The sequence below is a fragment of the Lemur catta genome, chromosome Y (assembly GCF_020740605.2).
Source record: "Lemur catta isolate mLemCat1 chromosome Y, mLemCat1.pri, whole genome shotgun sequence".
NCBI classification, from domain to species: Eukaryota; Metazoa; Chordata; class Mammalia; order Primates; family Lemuridae; genus Lemur; species Lemur catta.
The window spans coordinates 3,058,985-3,078,606 of NC_059156.1; the positions used below are offsets into that span (position 1 = coordinate 3,058,985).

The 19,622-nt window shown below is 41.2% G+C and overlaps 2 protein-coding genes across 6 annotated transcripts in view; both read left to right on the forward strand.

Moving 5' to 3' along the window:
- LOC123629056 (ubiquitin-protein ligase E3C-like) overlaps window positions 1-9,373 on the forward strand; it is a 30,443-nt gene extending 21,070 nt beyond the window's left edge. For 2 of the 4 annotated variants that reach the window (XM_045538995.1, XM_045538996.1), the window contains 2 exons: window positions 503-660; window positions 9,250-9,373. In XM_045538995.1, coding sequence (XP_045394951.1) covers window positions 503-660; window positions 9,250-9,326 — 235 coding nt within the window. In that variant the 3' untranslated portion in view covers window positions 9,327-9,373. Of the gene's footprint in view, window positions 1-502; window positions 2,008-9,249 lie in introns of those variants that run through there. The other 2 variants (XR_006731889.1, XR_006731890.1) reach the window with 1 other exon arrangement.
- LOC123629050 (F-box-like/WD repeat-containing protein TBL1X) overlaps window positions 1-19,622 on the forward strand; it is a 1,209,717-nt gene that overhangs the window by 260,300 nt on the left and 929,795 nt on the right. The window lies entirely within an intron of this gene.

Sequence of the window (19,622 nt, forward strand, 5' to 3'; positions counted from 1 at the left end):
GCTAGGCCTTCCCTTCTGCCTATAATCCTTCTCATAGGCAGAAGGGAGGCTTTAGTCAAAATGACAGATGACTTAGGACCAGGCATCTATCCCTGTCCGTCCTGTGTGGAGGATGCTGCAGGCATGGAAAGGCCTGAAGTCATCTTTGAAGGAGATGATGTTCACTTCTTAAGAAATTTCTCCCTCAGTTTAATTAGATGTAGTTTCTCTCGGTACAATCTGTGGTTTATACTTCTTCACGCTGTTTGTAATCTGATTCTTTGTGTCCATTTCTCATGTCTGTAAGCCTAGTGCCAGCACGGCACATCATAAGGACTCTTGCAAACTGGTTGACGGAGTGTTTGATCACTGCCCTGTCTTTGAGATATGTCTATTTTCAGAGATGGTCTAGTGCTAGATCAGAGTTGGGTACTTACCATTGTGCCTGAGAGTAATTTGGGGAAACCTGGTGACCTACGCCACACAGTAATTGAGGGAATGCTTCCCCCCCCCCTTTTTACAGGTTGCTGCAAAACTGTAATGATGACAGTTTGAATGTTGCACTTCCGATGAGAATGCTTGAGGTATTTTCATCTGAGAATACTTACATGCCTGTTTTACAAGATGCCAATTATGTGGTGTCAGTAATTGCACAAACTTTGCACTACGTGATTCAAAATGGTAAGTAGTAGGTGGGATAAGAACTGTGGCGTAGCCTTATTACCTGAAGTACGTACAAGCCAGCACGCTTTTTAGAGCTTACCCCAGCATCACAATATGTAACAGAAGCATCGTGCACAGGTGCGGGGCGCCCACGAGAGTCACAGACTCCAACATCTGTCCTTGGCCCTGCCGACTTCGAAAATTTGGAAACGTATTATTTTCTTTTGCTTGGAAATGAAGAAAATCAATGTATGCTTTTAGAAATTGTCTCGAGTACAATACTTTAATCCAAGATTTGCATCTGCAGTGAAGCCATCCATAACTGAGTAGGAAGGGGTCTTATAACCTCGCGATCACTCTGAGTGGATAGGAAAGATAATACCGCAAATGCCTGTCTTATTAAAGAGCAAATCTTACTATTCTCCGGGTGTGGTGGCTCATGCCTGTTAATCCCAGCACTTTGGGAGGCTGAGGCAGGAGGGAGGATCACCTGAGCCCAGGAGTTCGAGGCTGCGGTGAGTTATGATTGGGCAACTGCACTCCAGCCTGGTCAGCAGAGTGAGGACCTGCCTCGAAAAAACAAAAAACAAAAAGTAAATCTTACTAAATTATTCCTATTAAAAGAATGATAAATTCTCACATTAGGTCAGTAGAATGGGATACTTGGCTTATTTGAATTTTCTTTTTATAACTCAGTGTTAAAGCTTTTATGCATTGATACTATCCTTAAAATGTCTGCATTACATAAGGCAGTGGTGCCCAGCACCAGGGACCGGGTTTCACGGAAGACAATTTTGGTGGGAGGGCGGGGGTCAGAGCTCCGCAGCCCAGTCCCTGACAGGTTACAGACATAGTAAATTTGAAGTTCCACTGAGGACATTAGTGACACTATTTGGAGAAAAACCGTGAAATAAATTTTTAAAAATCTTTTATGATGAAGTGTGAGTAGTATAAAATCTAAAATAACTCTCAATCCCAGTATCCTCTCGCAAGTGAAAAGGCAAATACCTCAGGGCTCTGAGGCTTCAGAAATATTAGTTAGCATTAAAATATATATATGTGATCAGTCATAAAGGATCTAAGATGGTTTTAGAAAGGCATGCTAACTGATGAGAGTATAAATGTGCTTTTGTTTTCTTAAAATGATGGACTAATAATATAGGTTAAATCTAACTGATTCAGTCCTGTGAATTAAAACTGTAAAAATTACATTTTTATCCATTCCAACCTACTATTCATTTTTTTTTTAAACTCCTTTGTTGAAAACTTAGGAAAACTGCTGCATGAATTAAAAGTCAATTGAAATTCGTGGGATTTAATTTTTTAAAAAACAAACTAATGATAATTAGAAGTAATCCGGTCAGGCGCGGTGGCTCACGCCTGTAATCCTAGCACTCTGGGAGGCCGAGGAGGGAGGATTGTTTGAGCTCAGGAGTTCGAGACCAGCCTGAGCAAGAGCGAGACCCCGTCTCTACTAAAAAAAAAAAAAACAAAAGATAGAAAGAAATTAGCTGGACAACTAAAAATATATAGAAAAAATTAGCTGGGTATGGTGGCGCATGCCTGTAGTCCCAGCTAACCAAGAGGCTGAGGCAGGAGGATTGCTTGAGCACAGGAGTTTGAGGTTGCTGTGAGCTAGGCTGGCTCCAGGGCACTCTAGCCCAGGCAAGAGAGGGAGAGTGTCTGAAAAAAAAAAAAAGGGAGGGGGGTGGAGAATGGAGGCCCGCTCTGCACACCACAGTGGCGCACACATCAGCTACCACAGGCACCAGTTTAAAGAAATGGGGACACATGCACAGTGCAACGTGGGTGCACGTGCATGATACTCTATGGACATGATTTCCCTGTATGCACACATACTTGTGACATGTACACACACATGCATACCACAGATCACGGTGCGGAACAAAACAATGACATGGATCAATACACACGGACATGAAAGGACTCCTAAGACCTATTATTTGCAATGAAAAGGAAGTTGCAGAACGGTGCCCACAGTGTGATCTCGTTAACCTTTAAAACCTTCTGGCAATGTCAGTTGGAGGTTGCAGTGAGCTATGATGATGCCACAGCACTCCAGTCCCGGGGATAGAATGAGACTCTATCTCAAAAAGAAAAGAAAAAAATAATCTTGGAATGAAAAACTCAAAAAGACATTAAAAGAGCAGAATTCCATACTTTTAAATACCAACATATCCAGTCTCATATCCTTTTTGTGGGAAGCTAAATTTAACACAGAATCTCTGCATTTTCAAGTCTTAGGAGGCCTCAGACATCATCTGGTCCCACTGCTGTATGTTACAAGGACAGCAGGCATATCACATGGGGCCCCAAGTGGAAAGCTGCTGGTGGCAGAGCAAAGCTCCCGAGTCACAGTGGACTCTTTACCCCACAAGGCAGCACCAGCCCTAGAGGACCTGGCCCCCAGGGTCTTCACAGGAACTTCTCTTTCCTGTCAGGAGAAAGGGCACTAACAGTAACTTGATCATCTGACTAAATAAAACACTATGTCGTGTGTACCCACAACTCTGTGAATTTATTTACTGCAGATACTGCACTGTATTGAGTATACTTTAATAGACTGAATTTTGCAAGTATGTTCATTTAAATGACCACAGCAGAAGAGAAGTAATAGGCCTAGAGAAGTAAGGCACATTTCAGTACAAAATCTCAAATTTGATTGAGTAATTTCCTATATTTAATCCAAAACTCCGGATGCATTGTTCTGTATTAGCATTTTCTGAGGGAAAAATATGAACTATGGAGTCTGGTTTTTAAAAAGAACTCCATTCTTATTTTAGTGTTGTACATTCTGAGATGTCCCGATGGCAACTAAAGGCACAATCACTGAAAAAATTAGTAAAAGCACAAAAGAGCATGCGAAATTACCTAGAATCATGAAATCTTAGGCTAGAAAGAATCTATTAGATCAGTTTGCAGCCACACTCCCATGTCATGCAGGGTAAAAGTAATTTGTTTGTGTCAGAAAATGAAGAGGTTGGGCTACATCAATTTTAAGGTCTTTCCCAGCTCAAAAGTATTATGATTTTATGAAAGTCTGTGTGACATCTGTCACAAGAACATGCCATGACAATCATGAAATTGTGACAACACTATTTTAATTCCACAGAAAAGCTTCGCTCAGTGAGTCTCAAAATTACATTGAAAATTAAGAAAAAAAATCTTATTGGAATAAGGAAAAAAATATTTAATAGCAGCAACACAGTAAGTTAAAGGAGACCATGTTATTAAGCATGCTGTCTCCCCATCATTAGTGCTCAAGCAAATTTCCACTTAAAATTCACTTCAAAAAAGACTATACCATTGTGAACAGCATAGAGCTACATTCAAAAATAATAATACACGCCTCATCTCTGAGATACTTAAGATGTTTAGCATATGCCTAATACATAAATAAAGAGCACTAACATTTTTTCTTGCCTTTGTGGAGTTTTATGTGCTAAGAAGGGTATGCAAATCATAAGAAAAAGCCATGAAAGCCACGAACCTTCAACATGGAAGAATATTATCATAGAAGATAATAGTTGCTTGTTTTATTTCTTTTCCATAAAGAAACTGAGTTCTTCATTAAAAATGTATTATCCTGGCCAGGCACAGTGGCTCACACCTGTAATCCTTGAACTCTGAGAGGCTGAGGCAGGAGGACTGCTTGAGCTCAGGAGTTTAAGACCATCCTGAGCAAGAGCAAAACCTTTATATTCCTTTATATAGGCTGACAATCAATATCAAGCAAATTAAAATTGCAAATCCCAACTCTGAAAATTAGAGGGACTAATATTAACCAGTGAAGAGTCAAGAATGAGTTACCAGCCTGGGAATATACTAATCATCTTTTAAATACTTTATAAAAATCCAAATTCAAAGTATAAAGTCTAAAATAGTAAAGTTCTTTCTAAATACTTAAAACCTAATACATATAAATCATAAATAAAATTCCTAGAGTAGTTTCTTGGAGGAAATAGGTGCTATACTCATAAAATCAAGCCTACACAGAAAGCTCCTTTACCTATTGAACACCTTTTGGGAGCGGTTCACTAGTAAACCTCAGACCAGGGCAGAGAGGCATTTAAATCCAGTAATCACTACCCAAAGCAATGGACCCTTGTGCTCCAATAAAAGCTAGTGTCCTGGTTCAGCTGCTAGGATCCTCAGATCTCACATCCTGCTCTAATGCAATTAGCCTGCAAAGAGCTAATTACTTAATTGAGGAATCACAATTTCACTGATGCCTCACTTCCTCCAACAGTAATAAACACCAGTGAGCCAAGACAGCACCTCGTTAGTTGGTTGTGTTAGTGTTTACAGAGCAATTCCAGCCACCGGTGATGCCTTCCTCACTTACAGTTCATTTCAAAGAATGCCTTCCTTACCTACAGAAATCCTTCTTCTCATGCTGTGGAATGGCATTTTGTAAGAAAAGAGACTTCTGCAGGGTGATCTGAATCAGCATGGCACCTGAGACTGACTGACAGCTCCTTTCCGCAGTTGCCAGGGCCACATCAGTCCCTTGGGTCCTGTGGAACACATGTATTTTGCACTCCATCCAGTTAAATCTTTTTCTATTTAATCCTCAAGAAACTACTAAAGTATTACTCAAAATGGAGGGAAAGAAAATAGTTTGAGATTACTGTCATTAACCTAAGATCAAATTAGCCACATTTTAAATGTATGTTTTGTTTTGTCCCAACCAAAAATTTATTTCAAATTTTTGAAGAACAAAAACTTACTTATAAGAATAAGTTGTCAAAGATAATCCAATTAAAAGGTACTATGAAATAAAGCCTAAAAGATATGCAATATATTGGTTCTCTAACGCAGGTGTGAGTCCAACCTTTTGGTGACCATGCTCTCACTCCTAAGATAGGGCACAAACAAAAGCCAATCTGATTTGCTGACACATGACATACAAAGTACTTCAAAGCCTCATGGCCCAGGAAAAGGCCTCAAACAGTATTAGTTGGTTTAGAAAAGAAAAAATAAACTTTCACTTTCTATGAAATGCTTAGAGAGAATACTCTATATCGTGTTCTATCAGAAAACAGCAGATAAAACTGGTCCAAATGAAGACCACAGAAAATCGCAGGGAGGCAAGCCTACATCGCTGTTGGGTACTGTCACCCCTCAGGCAGACTTGCCTGACTTTGGGCACCATCATGCGATGCTGCACCATGAGTGTGTGACAGGTGCAGGCCATCACGGTGAAGACGTCCTCGCTGGCGGAATCCCTCCACACCAGGTTCAACAGGGTGTTGGTCTGCTGTTTGGTATCCAACTTTTTCAGACATTCCTCTGTTGCATATGGTATTGATAGTCTACCGTCCTCCTAAAACACAGCAGAAAAATTAGCCTAAGTTAATGTTCTACATGAATTTGCCTCCTCTCCACAAACATACAGAACCACATTTTTCTTCAAGTGAAAATACAAGACATGCATTATCAAAAATTATCCACATTGCAATGATCTCATCAACACCTCTACTAACGCACCTGTTGAGGTACTGTGACACCCCTACGGATCCACAGCCACCAGGCATCAGTTCTGTGCAGAAGCTGAATACTCAGTCTCTGCCTACTGATATGACAATATTTTCAGTATTGACATTTCAAAAAAACCATTTCTTATTTTTTGGAGTGAGCTAGACTAAGGTAGCATATATAGTGAAACTGTATTATCACCTAATGGCATTTCCATCTTAAATTATTAAGAGAACACAGTTTAAGCAAAATGGGAATATTACAGAATTTTTTAAAAGAATCAAAGGATATACATAATAAATCTAAAATTTTGCATCTCAGTTTCTCCAGAAGATCATATCCACTGAATAAAACCTAAGATAAGCTATACAGATTACTCATTTGGGGTACTAACCAAAGATATATACCTATATATATGTATATAAGTATATATGTGAACATATATAAAAATATGAATATACATGACATTGCATATTGCTGACTATACTGTTTGGAAACATGGATGAACATATTTATGTAATTTGATGTACCAAATAAAACACTCTTTTAGAGATAAAAGTAATAAAGTCCATGTGTCACATCTGAGTCTTTAAGATGCACTTAATACAAGGTTGTGTTAGAATAAGAGAGTACTACACTAGTACTACTATTTTTATAGTGTACAATTTTAAATTAAGGTATACATAAATGCTGAGTGAATAGATTATATAGAAACATATAGGACAAAAGGGTTTATAAAGGATGAATGTTGGCTCTGGAAAAATCTCATATAAGGTTCTACATAATTAAGTATTATAGGACAGAAAAGGTAATATACAAACATAGACATAAAAGACCTAGCCCAGAAATAAAGAATGATTTGGAGTCAAACCTAGGAGTATCTGGCTCACAATGGGGTCATTAGTTCTCATTTCAAACATGAACAAAAGGAAGGATACCCAAGACATAGGAAAAAAGAATAAATAAAAAAGAAACATTAAAACAGAGTTTCAAACAGACCTTGAAACTCTTACGCATTAAAAAAAGAAGAAAACAAAGTGACATTTTCTATAGATGTAAATAATAAAAACAGAATCAATAAATTGATCCCATTTTTTAAATAAGTGTAACCATAGCAAGAGAACCTGTGCATTCTTTTTTGTTTCACAAGTCTTCATATTCTGTTTTCATGTCTGTACTTGCACATTGAGGAAGGACTTTCTGTCATCTCTCTAGCTAACACTCAATGGCCTCATCATCACATGAGTATGAAATATATTGTATATAAAAGAATTTCTTAATTTTACAGATTCTCTGGAACATAATTAAATATTAAAAAATTGGGTCTCCAGGATAGGCATGGTGGCTCGTGCTTTAAACCTTAGCACTCTGAGAGGCCAAGGTGGGAGGACTGCTTGAGCTCAGGAGTTTGAGACCAGCTGGAGCAAGAGTGAGACCCCGTCTCTAAACTACTAAACACAGAAAAATTAGCCAGGCATTGTGGCATGCACTGTAGTGCCAACTGCTACTCAGGAGGCTGAGGCAGGAGAATCACTTGAGCCCAGGAGTTTGAGGTTGCAGTGAGCTATGATGATGCCAATACAGTCTATCCAGGGCAACAGAGTGAGATTCTGTCTCAAAGAAAAAAAAAATTGGATTTTCATAGGGCCAGGCATGGTGGCTCATACCTGTAATCCCAGCACTTTGGGAGGCCAACGCAGGAAGATGGCTTGAGGCTAGAAGTTTGAGACCAGCCTGAGCAAGAGCAAGACTTCCATCTCTACAAAAAATTTAAAAACCAGGCATGGTTGTGCAAACCTTTAGTCCCTGCTACTCAGGAGGCTGAAGCAGGAGGATCACTTGAGCCCAGGAGTTTGAGCCTGCAGTGAGCTATGATTGCACAACTGCACTCCAGCCTGGGTAACAGTAAGACTTTGTCTCTTAAAAAAAAAAAAAAAAAAGAAGAAGAAGGAAAGAAAAGGAAAAGAAAAAATTAACTTTCTTCTAAAAACAAAAATTTTATCTACATTCTATCTACAGAACCCCATGCTTTTTCTGACCACACAACAAAATTCATACTTTTTGGTGTACACTTTTGAATTTTAGCAGATGGAACAGTTTCAGCATTCACAAAGAATTCAGTTACACCCATCCGTAATCAACCCTACTCCCTAGCCATAAACTTTGGCAGTAATGTTTTTCCTTTTCTTATAACTGTTTTTATTCTATGCTAACAAAGCTGTTTGTATCCAGAAGGTATCGTACTAATACCCCCTTTCACTTAAACATACTATGAAAATTTACTTAGTATTAGACTAAGTATTAATTATTTTTACTATTAATCAATACAAAATTCCTTAAGAATATCTGACAACCTATTATAGCTATACCTAAAGCTATTTCCAGTGATTGCGAGGAAAAATAATCAGTGGCAGATATATCCCTTGAGTAAAACAAACAAATTAAGTATGTGAATATAGAATTTTAAAGCTTTTTATACCTTGAAAATACATAGTAAACTCTTAATAAGAAGAAAGAAAAGGGAGAAGGGGAACTTAAAGATAACAGGCCAGACACGGGGGCTCACATCTGTAATCCTAGCACTTTTGGAGGCTGAGGCAGAGGACTGCTTGTGGTCAAGATTTCAAAACCAGCCTGAGTAACAGGGAGACCCCATCTCTACAAAAAATACAAAAATTAGCCAGGCAAGGTAGTGTGCACCTGTAGTCCCAGCTACTGGGGAGGCTGAGGCAGGATGCTTGCTTCAGCCCAGTAGTTTGAGCCTGCAGTGAGCTATGATTCTGCCAGTGCACTCCAGCCCACAAAACAGAGCAAGACTTTATCTCAAAAAAAAAAAAAAAAAAAAAAGATAATATGTGGCAGTGTACTTAAAAATAACTTAAAAATTAATCATAGTATTTATCCTCTATAAAATTAGCAAAAATTAAGAGAAAACATTACTCTGTGTCAGTGTTCACAAGATAGGGTGAGGAGGAACTTAACCCTTTGACCCAATAATTTCACTTCTAGGAAATACTTCCTGAGTAATAATGAAATTAATCTGCATTATGACTCAGTTTTGCATAAAAATAAACACAAAACTCTGTATCTCCACACATACTTCCACAGGTGAGCCGACAGAGGTGTGGAAGAAGGTATCCACAATCACTGGGAAAGAGCATGGTGGGGGTGGCGGCCAAGGCTGAATGCTTTACATGCTGCGTTGAGGTCTTACGCGTGTAATTAAAGGTAAGGGTGGGCAGAGGGCCAGACCAGCCTTCCCAGGCAGACGGAGCTGCCCGGAGAGCAGCCTCAGGGACAGGGCACACAGCGCTTACGTGGCTCGTGGGCTTCCCGGCTTCCTCGCTCTCCTCCTCAGAGTCGCTGGCAGAGTCCTGACAGCTGGCGTTGGCCGGCGACACTGGCAGCTGAGGAAGGAAGGTCTGCAGCACTCGCAAATACACCAGCAGGCCTTCCTCAGACAGCGCCCCTTCGTACAACAATCAGTTTAGACACAGTTTAGTTAAAATGGAAAACCTGGGCATCATTTTTGCCTCATATCCAAAGAACTTACTGCCGTACAGTATGAAATGCATTTGGTCTTTGTGCCTGTTTATGCCACAGAGCATTTTTAGAATTTCTTGGAATTTCCTAAAAGAAAGGAATGTCTTTTCTTATTCCCAGCCAGCCAGTTTTGATCGTACCTGAGCGTCTGCTCCAGTAGTGACTTAGGCGAGGCCCCCTAGATGGCCTCGGGATGGGGCTGGTTGCCAGAAAGACCAAGTGAGAGAGGACTGCAACTTTCAGCCCCACGCACCAACCTCCCAGGGCTGGGGGGACTGGGGACTAAGCTCTGTAAAACTCTTGAACAAGACTCAACCACTTTGTGGACTGCTGAACACGTGGAGGGCTGGGAAGGTGGCGTGCCCAGAGGGTGCCAAGCTCCACCCAGGCCCCTTCCCAAGAACACTGCCCTGTGCATTTTGTCCTCTTGCTGTTCACCTGTTCCTTATAAGATCCATTACAATAGACTGGCAATTATAAGTAAAGTGTTTCCCTGAGTTCTGTGAGCTGTCCTAGTAAATTATCCAACCCAAATACAGGTTGCAGGAACCTCGACTTTTGCTAGTTGGTCAGAAATACACGTGACGACCTTCTGTTAATGCATGCAATTGGCCATCTGAGCCCATGTCCAGGTGGACAGCATCAGAGCTGACTTGAATTATAAGATATCTAGTTGGTATCCACTTGGCAAATGTTCATTGTGTGGAGAAAACCCCCACATACCTGGTCACAGAAGTATGCCACGTTGAATGTGAGAGTAAGAAAAAGTTTGTTCTCTCTTGTATCTCTTTATCCTAACACTTCATGTCCATATATATGTTGTATTAAAATATACTAAAGAAAGATGCTATCATTCTAGAACAGGCACACTGGAAGCGCAACACCAAGTGGGGGGACAGAAACTCTCACAGAAGAGTTCTCCCATTTAACTGCTATCTCTTGTAATCTGTGTGGCCTTTTAAACATGTATCTAAAACAGACTTTTTGCTGCATCTGGAAACTTTACTCAGGGACACTGTCCAGACCACAGTCCTTCAGCAAATACCCTCTTCCAAGAGATGCCTACCCCAGAAACTATCTTTATGTGACACACACCCTTGCGTGAGCTTATGACTGATCTGCTAATCCAAGCTACACGTGAGTTCAGGTAAAATGTGTTTTGTATTTCATACCCAAATAATTTTCACCAACAGTTAAAACAAAATAGAAAAGCCACGGTGCTCCACCGCTCTTCTCTGAGCACCTCCGCTCTGCCAACAACAGTGACCGCAGGAAGGGCTCGTAAGGGAAGACGGTCTGTGCATCTGCCAACGCCGGGACGATGAAATGAAAGATCTGATCTGTGAAAGGCGCCGCCAGAAACTCCCCCGTGAAGGCTGTGAAGACCTGTTGCCTGAAAGAGAAAATGGAAGCCGTTTATAAAACCAAAGCACACTGTTCATCAAATCACTGATTAAAATAACCTTTCAAAATATCCTTCTAAATAATCTACTATTTTAAATTAACCAAGTTAATCATTTAATATCACCTAGATCAACCTGAAGTGAACTTAATTTTATATCTTCTCCATTAAGATAACTCTATCATGCCTTTGACAGCTACCAGATGGCAGGACGATAACCAGGTTACCAAAATCCCAAATTTATATTAGGTTGCAGGCAAGACAGAAAAAGGCTATTTTTCTATAAACTAAATCAACACTAATAAGAGCAAAAATTTGACTTCCAATTTGAGTCTATATTTAAAATAGCATCCTATGTAAAAGTTACTGTTAGATACAGATCTTATGAAATGACAAAATCAGTAAGTCCATTCCGTTCTCACCTTGCACCTTCTGGACAGGAGTTGTAAGTAAAGTGCAATGGTTTTAGAACATTCTCTAGCAAAATTTTTGCTATAGGAACTCGAGATAAATCAGAATATTCAATACTAGATGGAAGCTTGCCGTTAATCAACAAATAGACCTAAAATACCCTAAAAGGAAGAATACATATTTACAATTTAGTATCTGTTCTTATAATAAGGAAAAAAGCTCATCAGTGTTTAAACGCTTTTTACAAATCTCTATAGGTCCAAATTTCATGTAATTCTTTAACATTTTATTAATATTAAGGACAACTTTAAACAGCTAAACAGTGTGACTGGTAATAAACCCACATATCCACACCTCGTGTCTGCAATAGCTGGCAATAGCCAATCCTTCTTTACCTGTACCCCACTCACACAGAAAAATCTAAGAATTATTTCAGTGTATCATTAAAAGGACTTTATTTTTGAAAAATACCATTATCACAGCTAAAATAAGCAGTAATTCCTTAATATCACAAATATTTAGTCAGCGTTCCAGTCTCCAATTATCTCGCATTATAAATTTTACTCAGCTAGTTTGCTTAAATCAGGATTCCCAATAATGCCTGTATATTGTGATCTTTGGGTATATCTCCTAAGTGTCCCCCAAGTATTCAGTTAGTTTTGTGGGTTTTTAAATATCATGTTGAGGTCTGGCACAGTGGCTCACACCTGTAATCCAAGTTGGGAGGCTGAGGGAAGAGGATCACTCATTGAGGCCAGGAATTCAGAACCAGCCTGGGCAACAGAGCAAGACCCTGTCTCTCCAAAAAATATTTAAAAAATTAACCAGTCATGGTCGCGCATGCCTATAGTCCCAGCTACAGGAGGCAGAGCCAGGAAGACTGCTTGAGCCCAGGAGTTCAACATCACACCACTGCACTCCAGCTTGGGTGAGGGAGTGAAACTCTATCTCAAAAAAAAAAAAAAAAGAAAAGGAAAAAATATACATCATGCTGAACTCATGGAGTTAACCACACTGATATTTTCAATGCACTGCAGCTGTTATCCTTACTGATCCCACACCATCCCATCTGTGGGCCTGGCTGGAGCATCAGGTGGCTTCGGAGCCTAGAGGTCACCGGGAGCCCTGCTCTCTGATGGGACAAACCACCCCGCTCCAACCTCCTGTCCTGACCCAGATCTGTACCCAGCCTCTTCTCCAGGGATGCTGAAGTTCCTTTTCAAGGAAGTGATATGTTTGGAGACCACAATCTGGTCAACAAGGAAATTAATTGATTTAAAGGCAAATTACATGTGAGCAGAAACAACTTTTAAGGCCTTTATTAAATTTTCTTTTCTATGATTTTCATAGGATTTCTGGGTGTGTGGTGATGATAACTCTGGTTATCATCAATGATTCAAATCATATATTCTTTTAAGAAATGCTTGCTTGCTTTTTATAAAACAGTAAGCACAATGTTCATGTGTTATTTGTGAATATCTCATTATACAGGCATATTTGGAAAGACACATTAAAAACAATCCATGTGCTTGGCATAGTTCTGGAAAATAGTTCTATACAGTTTGAACTTAAGATTACTAAACAATGAATACTTAGTACTCTCATTAGGCCTACACTGTAACTACCCTAATTCTAACCTAGTATACATTAATTGCTAGTGAAACTCAACATGGAAGCTTGAAAGCTCTTTTCTGATAAAACTGAAAAGACATGCACAACAATTTTTAAAAATACATTAAGATTGTTTTTAAAATACATTTTAATAACGTGCATGTTGAACAGACATGCACCCGACACAGTATGACTAGAGCATTAAGTTCTGTTGCGAGAGTTAAAAAGCTTCATAGCACAAAATGTACAATAAAAATGCAAACTATAATTAACAAAAACAATCCCAACATTTTATAGACTAATAACATCAGGAAGCAATTTATCAAAACAACTGAAAAATGGGATACCACAGAACATGCTAGAAGCAGCTGTTTCAGTATAAGATTTTCAAGCATTTCCTATTTTTTGACACATTTCAAATTTCAAATAATGCATATTTCTGGATTGTCTTCCTTATAATCTCAGAAAACAGGAAAAGTAAAAAAATTCTCATTGAATGCTTAGGCTTAAGTTGATATACATAATACATCAATTAATACATCATACATAGATTACTATTTCTTTTTTTTTTTTTTTTTTGAGACAGAGTCTCCCTCTCTTGCCTGGGCTAGAGTGCCCTGGAGCCAGCCTAGCTCACAGCAACCTCAAACTCCTGTGCTCAAGCAATCCTCCTGCCTCAGCCTCTTGGTTAGCTGGGACTACAGGCATGCGCCACCATACCCAGCTAATTTTTTCTATATATTTTTAGTTGTCCAGCTAATTTCTTTCTATCTTTTGTTTTTTTTTTTTTTAGTAGAGACGGGGTCTCGCTCTTGCTCAGGCTGGTCTCGAACTCCTGAGCTCAAACAATCCTCCCTCCTCGGCCTCCCAGAGTGCTAGGATTACAGGCGTGAGCCACCGCGCCTGACCGGATTACTTCTAATTATCATTAGTTTGTTTTTTAAAAAATTAAATCCCACGAATTTCAATTGACTTTTAATTCATGCAGCAGTTTTCCTAAGTTTTCAACAAAGGAGTTTAAAAAAAAAATGAATAGTAGGTTGGAATGGATAAAAATGTAATTTTTACAGTTTTAATTCACAGGACTGAATCAGTTAGATTTAACCTATATTATTAGTCCATCATTTTAAGAAAACAAAAGCACATTTATACTCTCATCAGTTAGCATGCCTTTCTAAAACCATCTTAGATCCTTTATGACTGATCACATATATATATTTTAATGCTAACTAATATTTCTGAAGCCTCAGAGCCCTGAGGTATTTGCCTTTTCACTTGCGAGAGGATACTGGGATTGAGAGTTATTTTAGATTTTATACTACTCACACTTCATCATAAAAGATTTTTAAAAATTTATTTCACGGTTTTTCTCCAAATAGTGTCACTAATGTCCTCAGTGGAACTTCAAATTTACTATGTCTGTAACCTGTCAGGGACTGGGCTGCGGAGCTCTGACCCCCGCCCTCCCACCAAAATTGTCTTCCGTGAAACCCGGTCCCTGGTGCTGGGCACCACTGCCTTATGTAATGCAGACATTTTAAGGATAGTATCAATGCATAAAAGCTTTAACACTGAGTTATAAAAAGAAAATTCAAATAAGCCAAGTATCCCATTCTACTGACCTAATGTGAGAATTTATCATTCTTTTAATAGGAATAATTTAGTAAGATTTACTTTTTGTTTTTTGTTTTTTCGAGGCAGGTCCTCACTCTGCTGACCAGGCTGGAGTGCAGTTGCCCAATCATAACTCACCGCAGCCTCGAACTCCTGGGCTCAGGTGATCCTCCCTCCTGCCTCAGCCTCCCAAAGTGCTGGGATTAACAGGCATGAGCCACCACACCCGGAGAATAGTAAGATTTGCTCTTTAATAAGACAGGCATTTGCGGTATTATCTTTCCTATCCACTCAGAGTGATCGCGAGGTTATAAGACCCCTTCCTACTCAGTTATGGATGGCTTCACTGCAGATGCAAATCTTGGATTAAAGTATTGTACTCGAGACAATTTCTAAAAGCATACATTGATTTTCTTCATTTCCAAGCAAAAGAAAATAATACGTTTCCAAATTTTCGAAGTCGGCAGGGCCAAGGACAGATGTTGGAGTCTGTGACTCTCGTGGGCGCCCCGCACCTGTGCACGATGCTTCTGTTACATATTGTGATGCTGGGGTAAGCTCTAAAAAGCGTGCTGGCTTGTACGTACTTCAGGTAATAAGGCTACGCCACAGTTCTTATCCCACCTACTACTTACCATTTTGAATCACGTAGTGCAAAGTTTGTGCAATTACTGACACCACATAATTGGCATCTTGTAAAACAGGCATGTAAGTATTCTCAGATGAAAATACCTCAAGCATTCTCATCGGAAGTGCAACATTCAAACTGTCATCATTACAGTTTTGCAGCAACCTGTAAAAAGGGGGGGGGGAAGCATTCCCTCAATTACTGTGTGGCGTAGGTCACCAGGTTTCCCCAAATTACTCTCAGGCACAATGGTAAGTACCCAACTCTGATCTAGCACTAGACCATCTCTGAAAATAGACATATCTCAAAGACAGGGCAGTGATCAAACACTCCGTCAACCAGTTTGCAAGAGTCCTTATGATGTGCCGTGCTGGCACTAGGCTTACAGACATGAGAAATGGACACAAAGAATCAGATTACAAACAGCGTGAAGAAGTATAAACCACAGATTGTACCGAGAGAAACTACATCTAATTAAACTGAGGGAGAAATTTCTTAAGAAGTGAACATCATCTCCTTCAAAGATGACTTCAGGCCTTTCCATGCCTGCAGCATCCTCCACACAGGACGGACAGGGATAGATGCCTGGTCCTAAGTCATCTGTCATTTTGACTAAAGCCTCCCTTCTGCCTATGAGAAGGATTATAGGCAGAAGGGAAGGCCTAGCTGTCACAAAATTAAAGTCTTATTTAAAAACAGACATGTCTTTTCTTAAAATCAACTCCACAGAGACATATTTGCGCACACTGATCTATACCTACTTGACCTGGGCAGCATGACCAGGACTCAGAGCACAGCAGCCGCTCTCCCCGGCCATCTCCGGTCCACTCCCCCTCCAAGCCACTCAGCCTGTGCACCTGTGCTGTCGTCCCCAGCCCCGTCTGCTGTCAGTGTACAGCAGGGTGCACTTTCTGCTGTTTTTACATGTAAGAAGTTATTACATGGTCTGGGCTCAGTGTCCAGACGCTTTCACTCGGTATCTGAGATTCATCCACACGTGTCCGAAGGCTGGTCCTCTGCACTGCTGAGCAGTGTTCCACTGCACGGAAACACCACCTTTGGCTTATACATTCACGCGCTGACAGGCGTGTGGCTTGTTGCCAGTCTTTTGCTATTACAAAGAAAGCTGTTATGGGCATTCGAGGGCCAGCCTCTGTATGGACTGGGCCTCCTTTCTCTTGGGTAAATTCCTGGGTGTGGAATCACTGGGTCACGTGGCAGCTATGTATTTAACTTTGTAAGACACTACCAAACTTACAACAGCAGTACATGGGAGCCCCATTTGCTCCACACCCTCAACGCTTGGAATGGACAGTTTGTAGAACCTAGCCGTGTGGGCGTGTCCACTGGGTCTGAATTTGTACTTCCCTGATCACTAATGACTGACGAGCATTTTTCAAGGGCTTACTGGCTATTCAGATGTCTCCTTTTCAAGTGTGTCTGCTCCAATCTTTTATCCAGGTTTTTAACCAGGTTGTCAGTCTCTGAACAATATGGACAAACTGCCCTTACCCCATCTGAGGCCCTACCCTATAACCCTGGAGCTACACCCTGTCCTCTCTTGGAAGCGATATTTGTTCTAGTAACTCTTCCTTCGGCATCAAGATTCTCTCTCGTACCGTGTCATCAGCAAACATGCTACTAGTATTTCCAAGTTACAGAGACTCTGCCCACTGCCCTCACCAGCCGTGACTCCACCTCCCTGCTCCCCTCTGCAGCACAGCACCCCGTGACCGACGACCCCGCTCCTGCCACGCTCCAAACCCAACACTGCTCTCTTGGGCCAGCAGTGGCGTTGCTGAGGCAAAGATCAAGAGACTGTAGAATAAGCAAAGAACAAAGAAAAGGGGGGAGGGGTTACTGAAGGTCCTGCGCAGCCCACCCACCGGGTTACACCACCCTGTGTCCACCAAGCTACAGCAGCTCTGTAAAGACACAAGTTAACTTGTAGAAAACCCGTAAGTCATACAAATGTTTCCCATCTTGAGCTATGCAAATTCTTCCTATTCCTGGCAAAAGGCTTTTGTCAAAGAGAGAATGTAAGGCTCAGCATGGTGAGTCCTCATTTAAATGAGCTGCGTGTCTAACTGGGTCCCTCATTAATTAAGAATTAATAAAAAACCTGTGATATGTGTTTCCTTGAGAGTCTGATTTTACCTTTTGGAAAAGTAGTGTCAAGGATCACCAACTCTCTGATTTCATCCTCAGTGCTCTGATCCTACCGGCTGCCCAGCTGGCAGCATCTACGCCAGCCACATCCCCTCTCTCCTTCCCTGTGCCTTCTGTCCCTCCAGGACCTCAGACCCTGTCCTCCTCCTGCCTCCTTGGTCCCTCCTCGCCCCACAGCCTCCTACTGTGCAGAGCTCCTTCAGCGATCCTGCTTTTTCTCTCCCACACCATCCACTCAACACCCTCCGGTGTTACGCACTCCAGACTTAAAACTACTTCATCCTTCCCCTTGCTCACACCAAGCTTGTGTCTATCCTCAACTCTTCCTTATCTGAAACCCCACAGCCAGTGTGTCAGCAAATCCTGTCAACTCTCCAGAAGCTACCAACTCTGTGTCACCCTCTGCCATTAGCTCGGTGCCATGCCGGCCACCACCTCTTCCAGCCGGATTACCGCCATCCCTCGCTGATCCCTGTCTCTGCCCTCCCTCCCTGCAGGCCCTTTTCAACACGCCAGCCGCTTTATGAAAACTTAAAGCGGAGGTGTGGGACTGAGGGGCCGTTCTAGATGAAAGATTTAGGAGACATCAAAGGTAACACGGGGTCAAACAGACTCTCTTAAAAAAAGAAAGAAAGAAAGAAAGAAAAACAGCTATAAAACACATTGTGAAGACAACAGGGGAAATTTGAAAATAAACTGCGCATTAGCCAAAGTGACTACATTGAGCCATTTCTGAGTGAAATGGGTGCTGGTACTGGGACTGTGAAAGCAGAGTGCTGGCCCCTCGTACCAGCTCTTTTTTTTTTTTTTTTTTTGAGACAGAGTCTCACCCTGTTGCCTGAGCTAGAGTGAGTGCCGTGGCATCAGCCTAGCTCACAGCAACCTCAGACTCCTGGGCTTAAGCGATCCTTCTGCCTCAGCCTCCCAAGTAGCTGGGACTACAGGCATGCGCCACCATGCCCGGCTAATTTTTTCTATATGTATTTTTAGTTGCTCAGATAATTTCTTTCTATTTTTAGTAGAGACGGGGTCTCGCTCTTGCTCAGGCTGGTCTCGAACTCCTGAGCTCAAACAATCCACCCGCCTCGGCCTCCCAGAGTGCTAGGATTACAGGCGTGAGCCACCGGCGCCCGGCCCCAGCTAATGTATTCTTAAGCCTTTATGGGTGTGATAATGGTATTACAGTTTGTAGGAGAGTGTCTTCCTCTTCAGAGAGACATGTGGAAGTATGTGGGGACTGCACTGTCACCACGTTACTTTGCAATGATTCAGCAAAATACTAGCAATGGTCAACAAGGTCGCAGCAAAGAGCACTTAGTATACCATTTTTCTACTCTTTCATATTTGAAATTTTACCAAATGGAAACTTTAAAAGAGACAGAGAAGAAAAAAAAGTCAGGTCATGTCACTCTTTGCTCAAAACTTTCCTTTGGCTTCCCTGCCCTCTCAGCATACAGCTGAAGTCATGAGGGAACGTGCCCACCAGACCTCAAGTATCTGCGCCTTCTCAGCAGCCACACCAGACCGACTCTGCCCCCGGCTGACAACCGCTTGGCCAAGGCCCTCCCTTGTTCCAAGTGGCCACAAGGCCTTTCTGACCAGATGATCACAGAAGAGCCACTCCCCCACCAAATCCACAAAAGGAATTTCCTTCTTTTCATCTCAACACTTAAAACATTTACTTTTTTGTGTAAAAACATTCACACTTCTTTATGTTTATTCTTGGTCTCCCAGACCAGATATAAGCTAGGAGAGCAAGAACCCTCTGACTTCTCACAGCCACACTTCAGTGCTGAGAACCCTGCCCAGCACTTCGTGGGACCCCACAAGCTCTTTCTAACAAACCGAGGACCTGATGAGCCAACACTCACGAAAGAAGAAATCCAAGTAATGCAAATATTGGTGACCTTTCTCAAAATTATCTTTATTTTCAAAATAAATTTACTTAATTTAAGTAGTTAAGTATCTGTTTACCTTTACAAATGTTAGTGTTAAATAACAACGACACAGGGCTGGGACTGCAGGTGTGAGACACTGTTCCTGGCCCAGAGAGGCTACTTACAGGGCTCTCTCTACCTTAAACACGACCACCAAAGAGAATAA